The sequence below is a fragment of the Pleuronectes platessa genome, chromosome 2, assembly GCF_947347685.1.
Source record: "Pleuronectes platessa chromosome 2, fPlePla1.1, whole genome shotgun sequence".
Classification (NCBI taxonomy): domain Eukaryota; kingdom Metazoa; phylum Chordata; class Actinopteri; order Pleuronectiformes; family Pleuronectidae; genus Pleuronectes; species Pleuronectes platessa.
In genome coordinates this window covers 30,658,353-30,676,262 of record NC_070627.1, presented here as the reverse complement: position 1 = coordinate 30,676,262, position 17,910 = coordinate 30,658,353, and the positions used below count along the sequence as shown (strand labels likewise).

The 17,910-nt window shown below is 40.2% G+C and overlaps 1 protein-coding gene and 1 long non-coding RNA gene across 5 annotated transcripts; one reads left to right on the top strand and one right to left on the bottom strand.

Moving 5' to 3' along the window:
- Positions 1-324: 324 nt before the first annotated feature.
- On the bottom strand, positions 325-16,458 carry LOC128457592 (uncharacterized). Of its 3 annotated transcripts, XR_008341941.1 has the most exons (3): positions 16,328-16,458; positions 4,404-4,652; positions 325-3,324 (listed from the first exon to the last, which is right to left on the bottom strand). It is a non-coding gene; the product is annotated as an uncharacterized LOC128457592 (long non-coding RNA). The 3 variants fall into 3 exon arrangements; XR_008341939.1 differs by lacking the exon at positions 325-3,324 and having other exon boundaries at positions 3,972-4,652; XR_008341940.1 differs by lacking the exon at positions 325-3,324 and having other exon boundaries at positions 3,972-5,583; positions 16,328-16,451.
- elf3 (E74-like factor 3 (ets domain transcription factor, epithelial-specific)) lies at positions 3,313-7,983 on the top strand. Of its 2 annotated transcripts, none has more exons than XM_053442361.1 (9): positions 3,313-3,472; positions 3,641-3,801; positions 4,444-4,677; positions 4,973-5,080; positions 5,164-5,307; positions 5,412-5,498; positions 5,736-5,855; positions 6,111-6,252; positions 7,197-7,983. In XM_053442361.1, the coding sequence occupies exons 2-9, from the start codon at positions 3,648-3,650 to the stop codon at positions 7,306-7,308; spliced, it is 1,101 nt and encodes a 366-aa protein (XP_053298336.1). In that variant the 5' UTR covers positions 3,313-3,472; positions 3,641-3,647; the 3' UTR covers positions 7,309-7,983. The 2 variants fall into 2 exon arrangements, with proteins under 2 accessions (XP_053298336.1, XP_053298328.1); XM_053442353.1 differs by having other exon boundaries at positions 6,057-6,252.
- Positions 16,459-17,910: the final 1,452 nt, after the last annotated feature.

The window sequence follows — 17,910 nt, the reverse complement described above, 5'->3', positions numbered from 1 at the left end:
GTGATTTTCCCTAGTAGCCGATTTCAGCTCACCCCTTTTTTTTTGTTCAATATGTTTATTAGGGTTTTTTCAGGTAGTGAAGTACAAACAGACAAATACTAATAATAAGTAATAAATTATGCCAAAATGAAAGGAACAGAGAAAGAAAGAAAAAAGAGTCAATTGAAATAAAATAAAATAAAGGCATAAAAACAGAACAGAACTAACAAACAAACAAAACTAACACACAGGGCGTACAACTCAAGACAATGTATGTATTGATGCATCACTAGTACACTAAAAACATAAAAAAAAAAAAGAGGTGATGGCCTATTGTGAGTCTCATAGCTGCTCTAGATCTCCATCAAATTGAGCAAGATGGTCCAGGAATGGCTCCCCAAAGATTTTCAATCGGATTGAGATCAGGACTCATTGCGCGCCATTTTAAAACAGTCAATTTTTTCCTTTTCCACCATTCATGCGTGCTTTTGGACGTGTAATTTTGATCTTTGTCTTGCTGTAGGACCCATTATCTTCGACTCAAACCAAGTTTTCTTACACTGGGTAGGACATTTCTCTCTAAAATCTCTTGATAATTCTCTGATTTCATGATTCCTGTGATACGGTCAAGGCCTCCAGTACCAGTTGCAGCAAAGCAGCCAACAGCATTATGGATCCTCCACCATGCTTAACTTGGTAGGGTGTTCTTTTCCTTCTAGGCTTCATTGCGCAGACTGTTAACAAACTGTGGTCTACATCGCCAAAAAGCTCCATTTTTGTTTCATCTTTCCAGAGAACATTTTCCCAGAAGAACTGCGGTTTGTCCAGGTGCTCCATTTATGTATTTTACTCAGCAAGGGTGTCCTCCTTGGCCTTCGCCCATAAAGCCCTGTTTGGTTTAGTGTGCGTTGTGTAGTACTTTTTTGAAACCATGACCCCAGACTGTTCCAGGTTGGCCTTCAGGTCTTTGGATCTTTGACATGGGTTAGGGTTAGGGTATTTTTTCTCACCATTCGCACCAACATTCGAAGACTTCTCTCATAAATTTTTCTCTTCCCCCCACGTCCAGGAAGGTTCTTGACAGTTCCATGCTTGGCATACTTACGCACTGTTGAAAAAGGGATACAAAGGTCTTTGGAGATGGCCTTATACCCTTTGGAGGTCTTGTGTATGATAATAATAGCCCTTCTAATGTCCTCAGACAGCTCCTTTGTCTTCACCATTGTGACAAAGGAACAGGGAATAACAGGTGGCTTTTTAAAACACGGAAGTCATTATTCATTGCGGGCGGCTTTGGCTGAGGGGTAGAGTGGTCGTCCTCCAACCTGAAGGTCGGCGGTTCGATCCCCAGTCTGACCCATCTGCATGCCGAAGTGTCCTTGGGCAAGATGCTGAACCCTGAATGGCCCCCCATAGAATAACAAAGTGCACTGTATGAATGTGTGTGTGAATGGGTGAATGTAAAACTGTACTGTAAAGCGCTTTGAGTGGTCATCAAGACTAGAAAAGCACTATATAAATACAAAACCATTTACCATTCATTGGCTAATTCATGTCACATGGGCACAGACAATTTATCACAGGTGATTCTCATTTGTGATTTACCACAGGTGAGTCATAATGTGTTTATAAAACTTTATAATATGTTTTCTAAATATTGATGTTCCACGTTATTTAAGAGTGTGTATTGGACCACCTAGTGTCCAGAAAGGTTAAACTTGTGTTCTTATGTGAAGTAGGACTGTTGCTCCTCTCTTTGTAGATCTTTTTTATTTGGTGTGTGTGTGTGTATGCGCACACAAGCAAAATAACTGAACAATGTATGCACAAATATCAAACCATTCTAACGCGACACTTTTTACTTCTCATGCTTACTCATTACTTCTGTGTTTTATGTCCCCTTTTCCTCTTTTGTAGATAGGTAATGCATTGGCTACGGTGGCATAGGTGAATACATAACAGATATCAGTAACACAACTTTAATCTTCAGTTGTTAATTGTATGTAAACAATATTTAAAAAAACATTTCTGTTATGATTAATCTCTACACCTTTTCTCGTCACTAGTTTCTAAACTTTAATTTTGTCTGTGGAAAGTACCGACATTTAGGAACAGCCCAGGTGTATAAGAGTAATGAAGGCGGGGGAAAATGGCATGAGTCACAAGTGAGGAAATGTTCCTGTTAGTCCCCAGGCCATAAGAGCTAGTAACCCGTCAGGAAGCAAAAACCTGCATGGCTGCATTCCACACTAAGCTTTTCCTCCACCACATTGTGGAAACAGGGCGTGAGTGATGTCGTGAAAATTTGGGAGAAAAGTAATAACTGTCTAAAACAAATTCCAAATGCCATTTTTTTATTGGATTATAGGAAAAATGTGCCTACATCATCGAATGTGTTTTCTTTTCAGCTTCTTTCCTGGCTGTTAGTTGCATCGCTAATCTTTGAAAAACAGAAAAATCTTTTCACTGGAAGATCAAAGTACGTGTTGTAGTATTTTGAGAGTACAAAAAGAGCCTCTGTGTGTTTTTTTATAAAGATGTAGATGGGCTTTACAAGTGACATCAACAGTGACATGCAAACACACGCAGATAGAAAGTGTGGGGTATTTATGACTTTTTTCTTTTGCATCATAGTTTAAGCTCTACACAAAGGCAGGGAACAGAGAATGCTTTAGGAAGCTGTTTTTAAATAAATCTGTACAATCTGTGTTTTGTCCTCGGCTCATTAACTAGTAATACAGAATAACATCACAGACACAGATAAAGTTGGTTACATATTAGGGGGTAACTGAGTGCAGTGTAACAAAAAAGCCTGGTAGACACGTCAGCTTTTCTTAGTTTGGCTGTTGACTGATAAAACTGTCCACAAAAGTGACACCTTGTCGTCTAACACACACACACACACACACACACACACACACACACACACACACACACACACACACACACACACACACACACACACACCTTTGAGAGAATGAGAAAAAAGATAGGAAACTATGACACACTATACATTATAATTTTCTGAAGATAATAGAAACTAGTAGTTGTAACTACTTTCACAATTTCTGTGCCAAGTAAAGTTACTCTAACACATTACACATTACTCCTATTTCATTCAATAGTTTTGTTTTTTTACACCAAGCCATAAAAGCTAGTTGACTCAAATACAACTATAATATCACTCTAGTTGATGGTTTAAAAGATACAGAGACAACAGAGAGAAAAGCAGGTTTGTTTTGTTGATCAAGTTCTCAGAAAAGCAGAGGAGGAGGCAACCGGGATGAAGGTGTGGCCAGTTTCAGGTGGAATTCCCCTGAACTCACCTGAGTCCGTCCCCCAATCCTTTAAAGAAGTATAAAGATCCACAGGTGAAGAAAGAGAAAATCACTGGTACATGAACAATAGAATAGAAATTATACAACTCAATTTCCCGGTACGGATTTCCTTGGATCATTGTAACTTTGCATCATATTGTGACTTGTGCTATCAGGTAAAGGCAATTTTACGTAACTATTTAACTGAAATGTTAGAGTGGTCTTGTGGAAATGTACGGCTTATGTTACAAAGCTTAATGAATAAGAACTAGCTCTTTTAAATCCAATTGAAAGTATGACATCCAAATGGTGGGTAAACAAGTTTTGTCTCACATATTTCTCAGAATCTCCATGTCATCACCGTGCCTCAGCAGCATCCTGACTCATGCCAACCTTACCATGTATCAGACTGGTATCCCTGATGTACTGCAGCAGGAACCCAGTGTGCTGCCAAGAATTAACACTCTTCAGAACAGCAATCCAGAAAACAGCTCTAACATCTACAGTAAGAGATACACTCATTTCTACCTATCATTCCTGTAAATTAAATTGTACGTGTGCTCTGTCACTACATTTTCCAAAAATATCAACTATAACCTAAGCTGTGAAAAAAAGTTAACCATTATAATCCAAACAGAGTTTCTTACGCAGTCTCAGCTGAAAATTAATCACACATTAAATCCAATAATTTATTTCAAACCTCTGCCAACAAGACCCTTAGGTCTCTGAACTTTGGCCTCCTTTAGATACTGTTGGCTTAGTCATTTACCAGGCTGTTAATGTTTAACCCATCATAACCGTCAGTCACCTCATAGCTAAAACAGCTTGAGCTTTGTTTGAGACAAAAATGCAGGCCAGGTGATAATAGAGACTGGTATCAGTCAGCTTTACAAGCAGGTAAACCTGTAGATATGGTGAAGTAAATTAAAGAAGCAAGTGTTGACATGTTTTTGTGTGGTTTGGAAAATATAACAGTACACTGATCTTGATTAAGATCAGGATTTTATGTAAAAAAAGAATATGTGTTAACATTTTGTAGCTGTTATGCTCAGGTCTGACACATGCAGCTACTGCTCGAAAACAGGGATTATTCCACTGCATCCATACTTTAAAGAGTAGCATGTGATTCCTCCATTTCTCTCTGCAGATGAGTGGTACATGCAAATCAGCCCTCACTGCTGGACAGCAGACAATGCTCTGGAGTGGATCAGTGACCAAGTAGAGAACAACAAGTTTGATGCAAGCAATCTTAGTCTGGCCTGCTGCTCCATGGATGGACCCACTCTCTGTCAGATGAACAGGGACCAGATGATAGGGATCTTTGGCCTGCAACTTGGACCAAATCTCCACCAAAGTCTGCAGGAACATAAGACCAAATATGGTATAACTGCATCAGTCATGAGGCATTATTTTAAGATTTTCAAAGCTTAAATACATCAATATATTTTTTTGTTATTTAGATAGTAAAGTAAATGGTTAAGATAATTGTGGACCAAAATACAACTGGCCTGTGAATACAATATCCAGTTATACATCAATAAAAATATATATGATACTTGGAAGAACAGATTTGACATGTACTCTCAGATGCTAGCAATTTAGTCTCATATGTATGCTTTGTTTTTCTACTAGAATTATAATGTTTGTGGCCAAAATGTTTTATTTTTTCTTCACAGATCTACAGAGCTTGTCAAGGTCGGAGCTGAATGAGACCTGCCAGCTCCTGGACAATTTCCTAGACAGCCTTAACTTCCCTTTGCTCAGCACTATTAGAATTGGCCAAGGTACTTATTGTATGTCACATACAAGCATAACAATTATTCTGTGTGGATATATTCCTAATAATACTGCTATTCACAACCAACAGCTGAAGGCGTTGTCAGCAAGAAAGAATTTGAATACAGGGATGATTATGATCTGACTACTCTGACCATGGAGCCCATGACTTCTCTCAGAGACACTGAGTTGTCTGATAATCAGTCTGACAGCGAGTACAGCTCCTCCTCAAACAGTCAGTATAAACATGTTTCTCATGTTTGCTATTATCTTCCTAACCTTTTTCTGCCTCTGTTTCCCAAAAATGTTGTATATTAGAAACATGTTTCATGTGTTCAGGTGGAAGGTTTGGCTCCTCAACCCTCGGCTCACCTGAGTCTGGCATTGGCGAATCAGAAACAGAAATCTCTTACCCTCTGATTTCAAGTGAGTAAACATCTGTGGGCAGCTGAAGCTTTGGAATGTAGAGAAGAAACATGGTGGTTCCTCCAGTCTGCATGCCAAATTGTCCCTTTGCAAGACATTGAATCACCCAAATTAATCATGATGGCTGTCCCAGCATTGTGGAAATGATGTATGAAAGAAAAAGGCAGCGTATTTGACTTTTAACTTGAAAAACAAGTTTCTAAGTAACCACCTGACAATTCAATGTGTTGTTGACAGAGGTGCACATCAAAACTGAGACAGAAGAAATCCGGTTAAAGCGACCGCGGGGGCGACCTCCTAAAATCAGCAGAGATCTTAGCAGCAGCATTTATGAATGTCCAAAGAAAAACAAACACGGTGAGGCAATGTTTGGGGAATTAGGTAATTCTGTATCATGCATCATGTAAAACTGTTCGAAAAGCATCTATTTTACTGATATGCTTGCATCCATTTTGCATGTTTATTAGGCTGCAGATACATACCTATTGGGCAAGCATGCTTATGACTATACATATGTGCGCACACATTAACCCACTGTGCTCCACTTGTTGTTAATAGTGCCAAGAGGCACTCACCTATGGGAATTCATCAGGGACATTCTGATTCACCCAGAGAGGAACCAGGGCTTGATGAAGTGGGAGGACCATCGTGAGGGTGTCTTTAAGTTCCTCAAGTCTGAGGCTGTTGCTCAAATGTGGGGCCATAAAAAGAAGAATAGCAGCATGACGTATGAGAAACTCAGTCGTGCCATGAGGTGAGTTAGCAGCGAAAAGTTGTTTCAACCCCTTTCTATGGTATCCACCTCAAACTAAAATGATGGAGCATTTACTGATGCGGTTCAGAGGTAAAAGTGATTAGCATTGTGCCTAGACCTAAAACAGAAGCCAGTAAATGTCTTCTCCATAAATGAGATGTTCAAACATTGAAAACAAATTCAGATTGTAGCTTTACATGAACTGTTCTCTGATATCCAATGAACTCAAGATAATCTCCTGAAATTCTCCTGAGATTCGGGAGCTTTTGTTGGTCGATTAGCTGTAAAGAAAAAGAAACGATCACTGGAGTGGAATTTATATGTTTGGCATGCTGCATCACCCCTCACTTGAATGCTCCATAATTTCCATTGTTGTGAATGGGCCTGGCTGGAGAATCTCCTGATGCATTCTTCATGTTGGAAAGGCCAACTCTGACTCCATTGTGACATTTTCCGGAGTTCATGTGAAATAATAAGCTCTAGTAAAACCAAGCTTAAACTAAAATCAAGCTTAAATTCCAGAGATATAATATTGTACTACGAGGTAATTTGCTTTGCTACTAGTATGTGTCAAGCTCCAAGAATGTTACATCTGTTTACCACAATGCAACTTGATAGTGTCTTTTATTAGACCCTACTGCCTCGCGGATATCCTGGGTTTTAAGGTGAACACTCAGAAATTGATGAAGTCAGAGATGTCAATGCTCACTCTTGGGCGAAGCTATATTATAGTACTGCGTCGACAGGATCCCCATGACTAAGTGACTTAGTGACTCAGGCATGTAAAAGTGAATTGTCCCTGGTTGGTCCCTAGTGGAAGAATATTATAAAATAGCTTTTGATTTACTTATAACATTGTATATCAGTTAAGTGCAGCAGATGATGAAAGATAATGCATTGTTCGTGTCTTAATCCTGCACTAACTGACCCTCCTCAACCCTTAGGTATTACTATAAGAGGGAAATCTTGGAGCGGGTCGATGGCCGGAGGCTTGTGTACAAATTCGGAAAGAACTCTAGCGGCTGGAAGATGGAAGAGATTGATATGGGCATGTGACTGAAAAGTAACAGAGCAGTTAGAAACTAAAAAGCTTATTAGACTAGGAGGTCAGGAGCAATAAATTATGAATTTGGCCTGTCTGAAAATAAATCTTGCTGCCCCAGATGTTTAAGACACGAACTTCCCCTCAGAAGGAAGGTGTTGCAGAAAATGTAAGCCAGTATTTTTGGCTCGAGTAGGTTTTATGAACCAATATTAACGCTATATTTGTCTTGTATTTTTAATTATCAAAGGATACTATGTTCATAATAGCTAACATATACATCAATCTGGAAAATTGTAAGGTTCTATTAAAATGCATAGTTTTTACAATTGTACAGTACAAATTTTTGTGTTTGTGTTTAACTTTCCTCTACTGAAGCAGGACTAACTCATCCTCAAGTGTCATTACAGTTAATTTGGTATATATGGGCATTAAGGTTCATTGTAAATGGTTGCTTTTTCCGTCTTGATGACCACTCAGTAACAATGTGGATTACATGTCTATGGTAATACTTGATAGTGTGTTTCCACAATATTTAGTAAAATGTAATTAAATCACTTTTCATATGATCATTGCCTGTAAAAACTTAATCCATTATGCTTTCATCCACTTTAGACTGAATAATATTCTATATATGTGTAAATTAATTCTCGTGTGTGATAAAATAAAATGGTTTTAGTAGAAATCAATTTGGACATTTATTGATTTCTTTTTTGAGATTTCCTTTTTTCAAAGCTAGGGATCCTATTTGTACATCTGTAGCCATTAAAACAGTTGGAAGATTTGAAAATGCAGTATGATGAGGATCCTATTTGTACATCTGTAGCCATTACAACAGTTGGAAGATTTGAAAATGCAGTATGATGAGTCACAATTAAAGAATTTATACCCACATTTTGTCTACAATGCCTTGGAAGTGACCAGGAAATTTTGCAATTCAACGTAGGTTATTGGGCCCTACTAGTACCTAGTACACTCTGGTGATGATACAGCCATATAGACCTCCCGTAACCACTATATTAAGACTTTTGCTAACATGACCTGATATAGTACATCTACAAATGGAATACAGTAATTCACTATTTTCAAACCTGAACCCTATTGTTCCATCTTTTCCAGTCATAATGATTAATAGGGACCAAAATGTATGGAATCAGTCCAATATTGATCAACACTTTAAAGGGCACAGAACACTATGAAGGGCACATCAAATAGAGAGGCAGGAATACAATTAAGGTCCTGCCATGCACAAAAACTCAGTCATAAAATCAAGCCTGAAATTGATCCATAATGACAACTCACCAGTTAAGTTCCAAAACCTGTAAAACTTGTTTGCTGGAATAGCTTGCAAAGGGCCATGTCGCACAATGTCTCCCTTTGGCTCAATAGGCACCTGCATGCCTGACACAATCATGCAGCCAGCACTTGCATGGGGCAGAAGACGTGTGTGTGCATAGTTTCTAAATAGTCCTAAGCAGCTTTGTGATACCATCAATCTCTCATTTATTTTAGCAGCAAAATAAAGCTTTGTCTGTCTGCTTCCTACAATTGACACTGGTAGATGGTTGTTTCTGGTGCAAAACAGATATGACCAGTTAGAGAGGACAGGAGATGATTTAATTTCTACATGACTAGTCTGCGGCAACAGAACTTCAGTTTAGTTTAGTTTAGCTCTAGTTTAGTGCCAGTGACCTTGTCATAAACCAGAATGTAAAATTCCTTAGTTTGCCCTCAGAAACGTGCTGGTAACTTTGATTTGGTGACTCATATCCAGCTGCTGTCAATCTGCTTCATCATCAGAAATATTTTTAAATACCCAATTGGGGAACAGGAAGTTCTTATTGATTTGTTTAATCATTAATTAATTCTCAGACTGAACAAACGTGATGTCCCATTTACAGGAAGAGCGCTTTTATTTTGAAATCACTGACACACTTGTAACTTACAGGAGTAGTTCACCCAGAAATGAAAATTCACTAATTATCTACTGGGTGAGTAAAGTCTTTGAGTCCACAAAACAGGGTAAAAGAATGTTGCAGCCGAATCTAATACATTTGAAGTAACTAGTTCTTCAGACTTGCTCACTAATCTGAAGAAGTTATTATATACCATCAACACCCAAAATACCACCTTTTCATTTTATTTCTATAAATCCACATTGTTAATTTTATTTCAATTGCATCTGTCCATTCCTGCTTCATCTGAAACTGTTGTCACCATTGCCATGATGCCCTTCCTAGAAGAATTTTGTCAATAAAGCTCATATTTTATACCTGGTAGTTGCCTTTGTGGTCCTTTGAAGTAGAGAATGGAGATCCATTGAATCAGAATTTGCATTTACACTGGTCCAACCTCCCCAAAACGACAAACATCTATGACCCTTTTAAGAACTGGTATTAACTTCTGTCCTGAGAGATCCGATCACCAATTGTTATCAGATCAGAAATTAACAGGAGTTAAGACCAAATTATGTTGTTTTGACTAAGTCTGAGTTTACAGATGTTTCAGATTTCACTTTTTGTGTGTGCCTGAGTGTTTCGGCATGAGAGACAGGAGTCAGAAGGTGGTGAATAGATTGCCTGCAATTGCTGTGAAAAACGATTTCACCAATTTAAGATAGACATTATGACATTGTGATCAGTGTTGATATTTTGGCTATGGCCACGAACAAATCAGCATATGGGCAAAGATGGAGGAAGTTAGCTTGAGGAAGGATCTTTGCAATATTAACGGTTCGTGTGCCATCCATTCACTGTAAATATCCTCAAACATATATATATTCCTCTCTTTGGACTGTATATACTAGGTCCTCTGGTCAGGGAAATTAACGGTACCATGGTGTCCATGTCCGACCAGTCCACCCTGGCAGGGAGCATGGAGTGAGGGAGGTCCCTAAGAGGGCTGGAGATTAGTGCGTCCTGTTTGTCCCAACACCCTGCAAGGTCCAAGTATTCCTTGATCCCTAAATAGCAATATCTTTATGACCTTTTTTAATGATAAAATTCTAACTATTAGAAATGAAATCAACCATCTCCTGCTCTCAATTGGCACTAATACCCTCCCAACAACAGAGATCTCAGAAACGGCTGAGAATCCTTCCCATTTCTTAGACAGCTTCTCTCTGATCACCCGTGATCAGTTTACCAAAATAATCTCAGGTTCTAAACCAACAACCTGTATCTTAGATCCCATTCCTACAAAATTACGTAAATAAATTCTGCCCCTAATTGATAGTTTGTTACTTAACACAATCAATCTGTCATTATCATCAGGTTATGTACCACAGTCTTTTAAAATAGCTGTAATCAAACCCCTACTCAAAAAACCCACTCTAGACCCAGAGGTTTTAGCCAATTACAGGCCATTATCTAATCTCCCCTTCATGTCTAAAATCTTAGAAAAAGTTGTAGCCAATCAGCTGTGTGAGTTTCTCCAGGAAAATAATATATACAGTGCCTTGCATAAGTATTCACCCCCTTTGGACTTTTCTACATTTTGTCATGGTATAACCACAGATTAACATTTATTTCCACGTGAGTTTATGTAATGGACCAACACAAAATAGTGCATCATTTTGAAGTGGGGGGAAATATTACATGGATTTCACAATTATTTACAAATAAAAATCTGAAAAGTGTTGAGTGCATATGTATTCACCCCCTTTACTGTGAAACCCCTAACAAAGATCTGGTGCGACCAATTGCATTCACAAGTCACATTTGCAAGTCACATAATTAGTAAATAGGGTCCACCTGTCTGCAATTTAATCTCAGTATAAATACACCTATTCTGTGATGGACTCAGAGTTTGTTGGAGATCATTACTGAACAAACAGCATCATGAAGACCAAGGAGCTCACCAAACAGGTCAGGGATAAAGTTGTGGAGAAATATGAAGCAGGGTTAGGTTATAAAAAAATATCCAGAGCTTTGAACATCTCTCTGAGCACCATAAAATCCATCATAAGAAAATGGAAAGAATATGGAACAACCGCAAACCTACCAAGAGGAGGCCGTCCACCCAAACTGAAGAGTCAGACAAGGAGAAAATTAATCAGAGAAGCAACCAGGAGGCCCATGGTTACTCTGGAGGAGTTGCAGAGATCCACAGCTGAGGTGGGAGAATCTGTCCACAGGACAACTATTAGTCGTCTACTCCACAAATCTGGCCTTTATGGAAGAGTGGCAAGAAGAAAGCCATTGTTGAAAGGGATCCATAAAAAATCCCGTTTGGAGTTTGCCAGAAGCCATGTGGGAGACACAGCAAACATGTGGAAGAAGGTGCTCTGGTCAGATGAGACCAAAATTGAACTTTTTGGCCTCAATGCAAAACGCTATGTGTGGCGAAAACCCAACACTGCCCATCACCCTGAGCACACCATCCCAACAGTGAAACATGGTGGTGGTAGCATCATGCTGTGGGGATGCTTCTCTTCAGCAGGTACAGGGAAACTGGTCAGAATAGAGGGAAAGATGGATGGAGCCAAATACAGGGAAATCCTTGAAGAAAATCTGATGCAGTCTGCAAAAGACTTGAGACTGGGGCGGAGGTTCATCTTCCAGCAGGACAATGACCCTAAACATACAGCCAGAGCTACAAAGGAATGGTTTGGATTAAAGAATGTTAATGTCTTAAAATGGCGCAGTCAAAGCCCAGACCTCAATCCAATAGAGAATCTATGGCAAGACTTGAAGATTGCGGTTCACAGACGGTCTCCATCCAATCTGACTGAGCTTCATCTTTTTTGCCAAGAAGAATGGACAAACCTTTCCATCTCTAGATGTGCAAAGCTGGTAGAGACATACCCCAAAAGACATGCAGCTGTAATTGCAGCGAAAGGGGGTTCTACCAAGTATTGACACAGGGGGGTGAATACTTATGCACCCAACAGATGTCAACTTTTTTGTTCTCATTATTGTTTGTGTCACAATAAAATTTATTTTGCACCTCCAAAGTACTATGCATGTTTTGTTGATCAAACGGGAAAAAGTTTATTTAAGTCTATTTGAATTCCAGTTAGTAACAGTACATAATGGGAAAAAGTCCAAGGGGGGTGAATACTTATGCAAGGCACTGTATGTAGACTTTCAGTCGGGGTTTAGAGCCATTCACAGTACAGAGACAGCCTTGGCAAAAGTCTCTAATGACCTTCTAATAGCCTCAGATCAGGGATTTGTGTCTGTCCTCGTTCTGTTAGATCTCAGTGCAGCATTCGACACAATTGACAATAACATTTTATTACAAAGACTTAAACAGTTAATTAACATGAATGGAACCGCCCTTAACTGGTTTAATCCTATTTTTCTGATCGCTCCCAATTCGTGCAAATTAATGATGAGTCATCTGTAGGCACCAAAGTTAAACATGGTGTTCCACAGGGCTCTGTGCTCGGCCCAATTTTATTCTCATTATATAGGAAACATTATCAGGACACACTCGATAAATTTCCACTGCTATGTGGATAACACCCAGTTATACTTGTCAATAAAACCTGAACAAAGTAATCACTTAACTAAACTTCGAGCATGTCTCAAGGACATAAAAACCTGGATGACCCGCAATTTTCTCATATTAAACTCAGATAAAACAGAGGTTATAATACTTGGCCCCAAACACCTTAGAGATACATTTTCTAATGATATAGCTGCGCCACACGACATTGCCCTTGCTTCCAATGATAGTGTCAGGAACTTGGGAGTGATCTTCGATCCTGATTTATCCTTTAATAGTCACTTAAAACAAATTTCTAGGGCCGCCTTTTTCCACTTGCATAATATCTAAAAAATCAGACATGTCCTTTCGCAAAAAGATGCAGAAAAACTAGTCCACGCCTTTGGTACATCGAGACTGGACTATTGTAATTCATTATTATCAGGCTCCAGCAGTAACTCCTTAAAGACTCTACAGCTTGTCCAAAATGCTGCAGCACGTGTCCTGACGAGAACCAAGAAAAGAGAGCACATTTCTCCATATTAGCATCGCTACACTGGCTTCCAGTTAAATCTAGAATATAATTTAAAATTCTCCTCCTCACCTTCAAGGCCCTTAATAATATAGCACATTTTTACCTTAAAGAGCTGTTAGTACCTTATCAACCCACTAGAGCACTCCGCTCCCAGAATTTAGGCCTACTTGTTGTCCCTAAAGTCTCTAAAAGTAGAGTAGGAGCGAGAGCTTTTAGCCACCAAGCCCCTCTGCTGTGGAATAATCTACCACTTTCTGTTCGGGAGGCAGACACCATCTGTTTTTTTAAGAGTAGGCTCAAAACCTTCCATTTTGATAAAGCTTATAGTTAGAGCTAATTAGTGCGGCAGAACGTAACTTGTTCTATTTTCTAAAATAGGAAGTGTTTAGTCTAAAATGGCTTAGAGGTATTGATGGCTGATCTACTGAGTGGGCCACATGGTTTTCATCGTACTATCATACAAACCAGTAGCCAGTCAGATTTACCTTGAGCCTCAGTGTAGCCTCAAGTTCGGCATGTATCATTGTATCATTGATTACAGGGCAAAAACCCCTGATGACGCTAAGACGCAAAGGGAATTTATGACACATGACACACGGAGCTTCTATTTCCAGCTTCTCCTTCCTCTTCTCCATCCCTATCCCCCTTCCCCGGAATCCCTTTGCTTTATCGCCTGCAGATCCAGGGCCTCTGTGGCCGCACCATGGATTATGATTTATGGATCGCGCATCAGAGGTCGCAATGGTGGATCCAGTATGGCGGATTCTATATCGTTTTGGCTGATCATAGTGGTAATGGCGGATCCTGTGTCGCGTTTGGCTCAGATACGGGCGGTGGACCAGGAACGCGGCAGCGGCTCATGATGGATCCTAATAAGCGGCAGTGGACAATGACTGTGGACTAAAGTGGCATCTGATCTGGATGGTGGATCCTGATCCTGCTGGTTGCTGACCATAGACTATGATTGCAGCTGGACTGCTTGACATACCGTATTGAAGTTGTCCTTCAAGATGTTAACCCTCATCAATGCTGCTAAAAACTTTAATCTTGATGATGTTTTCCTACACACGTGGCATCTATTGCACTTCTGTCCGTCCTGGGAGAGGGATCCCTCACATGTGGCTCTCTCTGAGGTTTCTACCTATTTTTTACCCGGTAAAAGGGTTTTTGGTAGTTTTTCCTTACTCTTGCTGAGAGTTAAGGACAGAGGATGTCACACCATGTTAAAGCCCCATGAGACGAATTGTAATTTGTGAATATGGGCTATACAAATAAAAGTTGATTGATTGATTGAACATACAAAGCTGGCACGTTTTACAAAGTTAACTTTGACAAAAATGCTGGTCAGTTTCAGCTCAGTATAACCTCGTCCTCCCTGCTCATCTCTAATATCATAATACAACTCATTTATTAAAAGAACCAAGATCGGGGAGGCTTGTCACAGACAATTACTGCTTGTTTTCTGAAAGTAATTTCCCTCTCATTTTAATTTTGTTGCCACACTCTGCTGTTTGCAAGGCACATTCATGTTAGAGTACCTGAGGTGTTGTAACACCTGCTACTGTGAACTTTTACTATTCCTTTGTATAATTCAAAATATGCTTTTTAATATATAGGAATACTGTATGTTTACATATATTAATATATCCTTATCATAACAACTTTTACAAGATGTTTGTACATGTCCTTTTAGGCTTTCTGCCACAGGCCGGTTTATTTCCAATACATCCGATATTTACCACTCCAGTGCTCACAGCTGACTCAGAGCAATCTGGAAGCAGACACCCTCAGTCCTCTAACTTCTTGTATGCTGCTCATTTGTTCTCACACACACAAAAATACACACAGATGCCACAAGTAGAGATTTTTGATTCAAAACATCTGATGATCTTTCTTTTTGAAAAAAGGCTGTTTAATTACATTCATATGTTTCTATATTTCTATATATTTATTTCATATTCCTTACACTTAGGTATTGCATGCTACTTATAACTTGCTAAGCTCTCTTTGACTCTTGCTGCTGCAATACTGCAAATTTCCCCATTGTGGGACTAATAAAGGTCTTCTTATCTTATCTTATCAGATTGGAGTGCGTTCATAACTATACTTATAGCTGTCCACTCATGATCAGATTACAAAACCCAATGTTTATACCAAGGTGTGTATGGGGTCTCACACACACACACACACACACACACACGCACACGCACACACACGCACCTACACACACAAACACACATACTTCTTAGTTAGGTGAGGGACTGAGCCCCTCCCTGTACAACAAACCTGCCTAACAGGTTGATTTGGCAGCAGGCCAGAATGTGTGTGTAGCACGTAGTTTACTGGAAACCTCATGATCACTGGCCGAAAAAACAGGATAGGGAGGGGCGGGGGGGGGGGGGGGGGGGGGCTGTTACTGTTGTGATCTCAGTTCATTGTCACTTGGTAAATCGCAAATTATAAACGCATAATAATGGATTCTTAAACATTGACAGTGCCCAAAACTCCTCCTCCCCCTCTGTGTCACACACAAATGCTCTCTCTCTCTCTCTCTCTCTCTCTCTCTCTCTCTCTCTCTCTCTCTCTCTCTCTCTCTCTCTCTCTCTCTCTCTCTCAGAGTTGACTGACTTCCTGAAAGTCGCAGCTGTACAATAACTTAAAGCAAAGGATGTGTCAGACACGTTGCTTTAATCCGACCACTCAGTAGAATAATACACATTTACTTTAAAAAAGGCAGCATATTGGTTTTTTTGTGTCATAGTTGAATCTTCAATCCAACCCACGCCACCTTGGTACATGCAACTGCATCTTCAAAAACACGTGAAGGGGTATTTCCACAATTAGAATGTTACTTACCCTTAATTTGTAACCGATTTTTGAGCTGTTTACATTGTTCTAAATGTCCAATGTGTATGTGGTATGCCCCAAAATATTTGATTTAATTAGTTTAATAGACATTTTTTAGATCATTCCTGATAATATTTGTGATAGTCACATGGGTTTATGGTTAATATGCATTACGGAGAGATCAATAAATGACAGCAGCACTCAGCTGGAATGTTCCTCACCCTGGGAGTGGCTACCACGCCAAAAGACGGCTGCCGGGAGGACTGCATCTCACAGAAGGCACTACTGGGGGAGGTTCCAATGCCTCAGCCCTCATTAAGCTGGAGCTCAAGTGTGGGAGCGAGGGGAGAGCATGAGCAGGAGAAGGCGTTTGTAATATTTATAACAGTAGGTATAATTTGATTGGTTAAAATAATGGAGGGGTGTCGCCGCAAATCAATTTGGTTCTCCCTTGTTGGTGCACAGGCGTAGATCCACGCCTCTTGGCACTGGAACCATGAAGTGACAAGGAGCCGCTCCCAGTCACGCTACTAATCTGATCTAATCCAAATCTCCCTACCATGACAGTTCGATTTTGTGTTTCATAAACTAGCCTTGACTCGGCTGAAGCCTTGTGGGTCAGTGTTGTTGTCCATTGGAGTAAAGAATATTGTGTTCCTGCTCTATCGGCTGTATGTTCTGTTTGTGTAAACAACGTTACTCTGTCTGTCCTTTTATCAAGACAGGTGTGAGACTGTCAAGCAATGTGACGCACACACACTTCTAGCTAACTTAAAGATTAACACTACGCAACAATGGTTATTATAAGTCATGGTGGGAAAATCTTATATCTGGCCCAAACTGCTCCTGCCCCCACCCTCCTTTCATTTGTTTAGAGTACATTTCCATAGACATCTTCACAGACACACAGACAAGCAAAAATTTAAAATCCCAACAATCCCTCCTTTCACACCATTTCATGGTGTGAATAACTTACTGTGGATCATCCATGAACTCCCCAACCTCCATCACTTTCACAAATTCACCTTGCTATTGAAAATTGTATTTGTCTTATCCTATTTTTAAATACTAATCCATTTCTCATTTCAGGATTCAGCCACTGCTCTGCCCTTCCTCGTTCCACATATCCCTTTACCGGCCCCACCCACAGACGCACCTGCCTTCTATCAAAATATTAGTCCCCCGGTATATCTACCTGCCTGTTTCCTTAGTTCTCTGCCAGATCGTTTAGTGTGTTTCTACCTAGCCTTCCAGCGTTTTCCCACCTGACTTGTCTTCTGCCTGATCTCCATTGTGACCTGCCTGCTATTCCCTAGACTGTTGTTTTGCCTGCTCCTTACCGGATTTGTTTGCCTCCTGTGACTGATTGCCTGGCTTCTGACAACTGCTCCGTTAATAAACCTATAACTTTGCTTATTCTAAGACTGCTTCTTTGTTATGCTTTTGGGTTCACGCTTGCCATTTTGCCACCCCTGACAGTACAATCTGGCCAAAAATGAACCCAGCCGACTCTGAGAGACTCCGCAGCGAGGTGGCGGCACAAGCTAGCCTTCTGTACCAACAAGAGCGACAACTTACCACCATGGCAGAGGCCTTCCATGAAGCTTCAGCATGCCATGACCAACATCTTGAGGCCCTCGATGACCAGTTCCAGCGGTTAGTACAAGTCTGTAAACCACCGACTGTTTCACGTCTGGTCAGCCCTCCCACTCGTGTTACCGCTGGCCCAGAACCTCGCCTCAACGCTGCTGACCGGTTCTCCGGAGCTCCGGGTACCTGCCGGTCCTTCCTTACTATCTGCTCA

Bases quoted from the DNA above. Each gene is read 5' to 3' on its own strand.
- elf3 (XM_053442353.1), top strand. From the start codon at position 3,648: ATGTCATCACCGTGCCTCAGCAGCATCCTGACTCATGCCAACCTTACC. The intron at 3,802-4,443 runs GTAAGAGATACA...TTCTCTCTGCAG, and splicing joins AAACAGCTCTAACATCTACA to ATGAGTGGTACATGCAAATC. The intron at 5,308-5,411 runs GTCAGTATAAAC...TCATGTGTTCAG, and splicing joins GTACAGCTCCTCCTCAAACA to GTGGAAGGTTTGGCTCCTCA.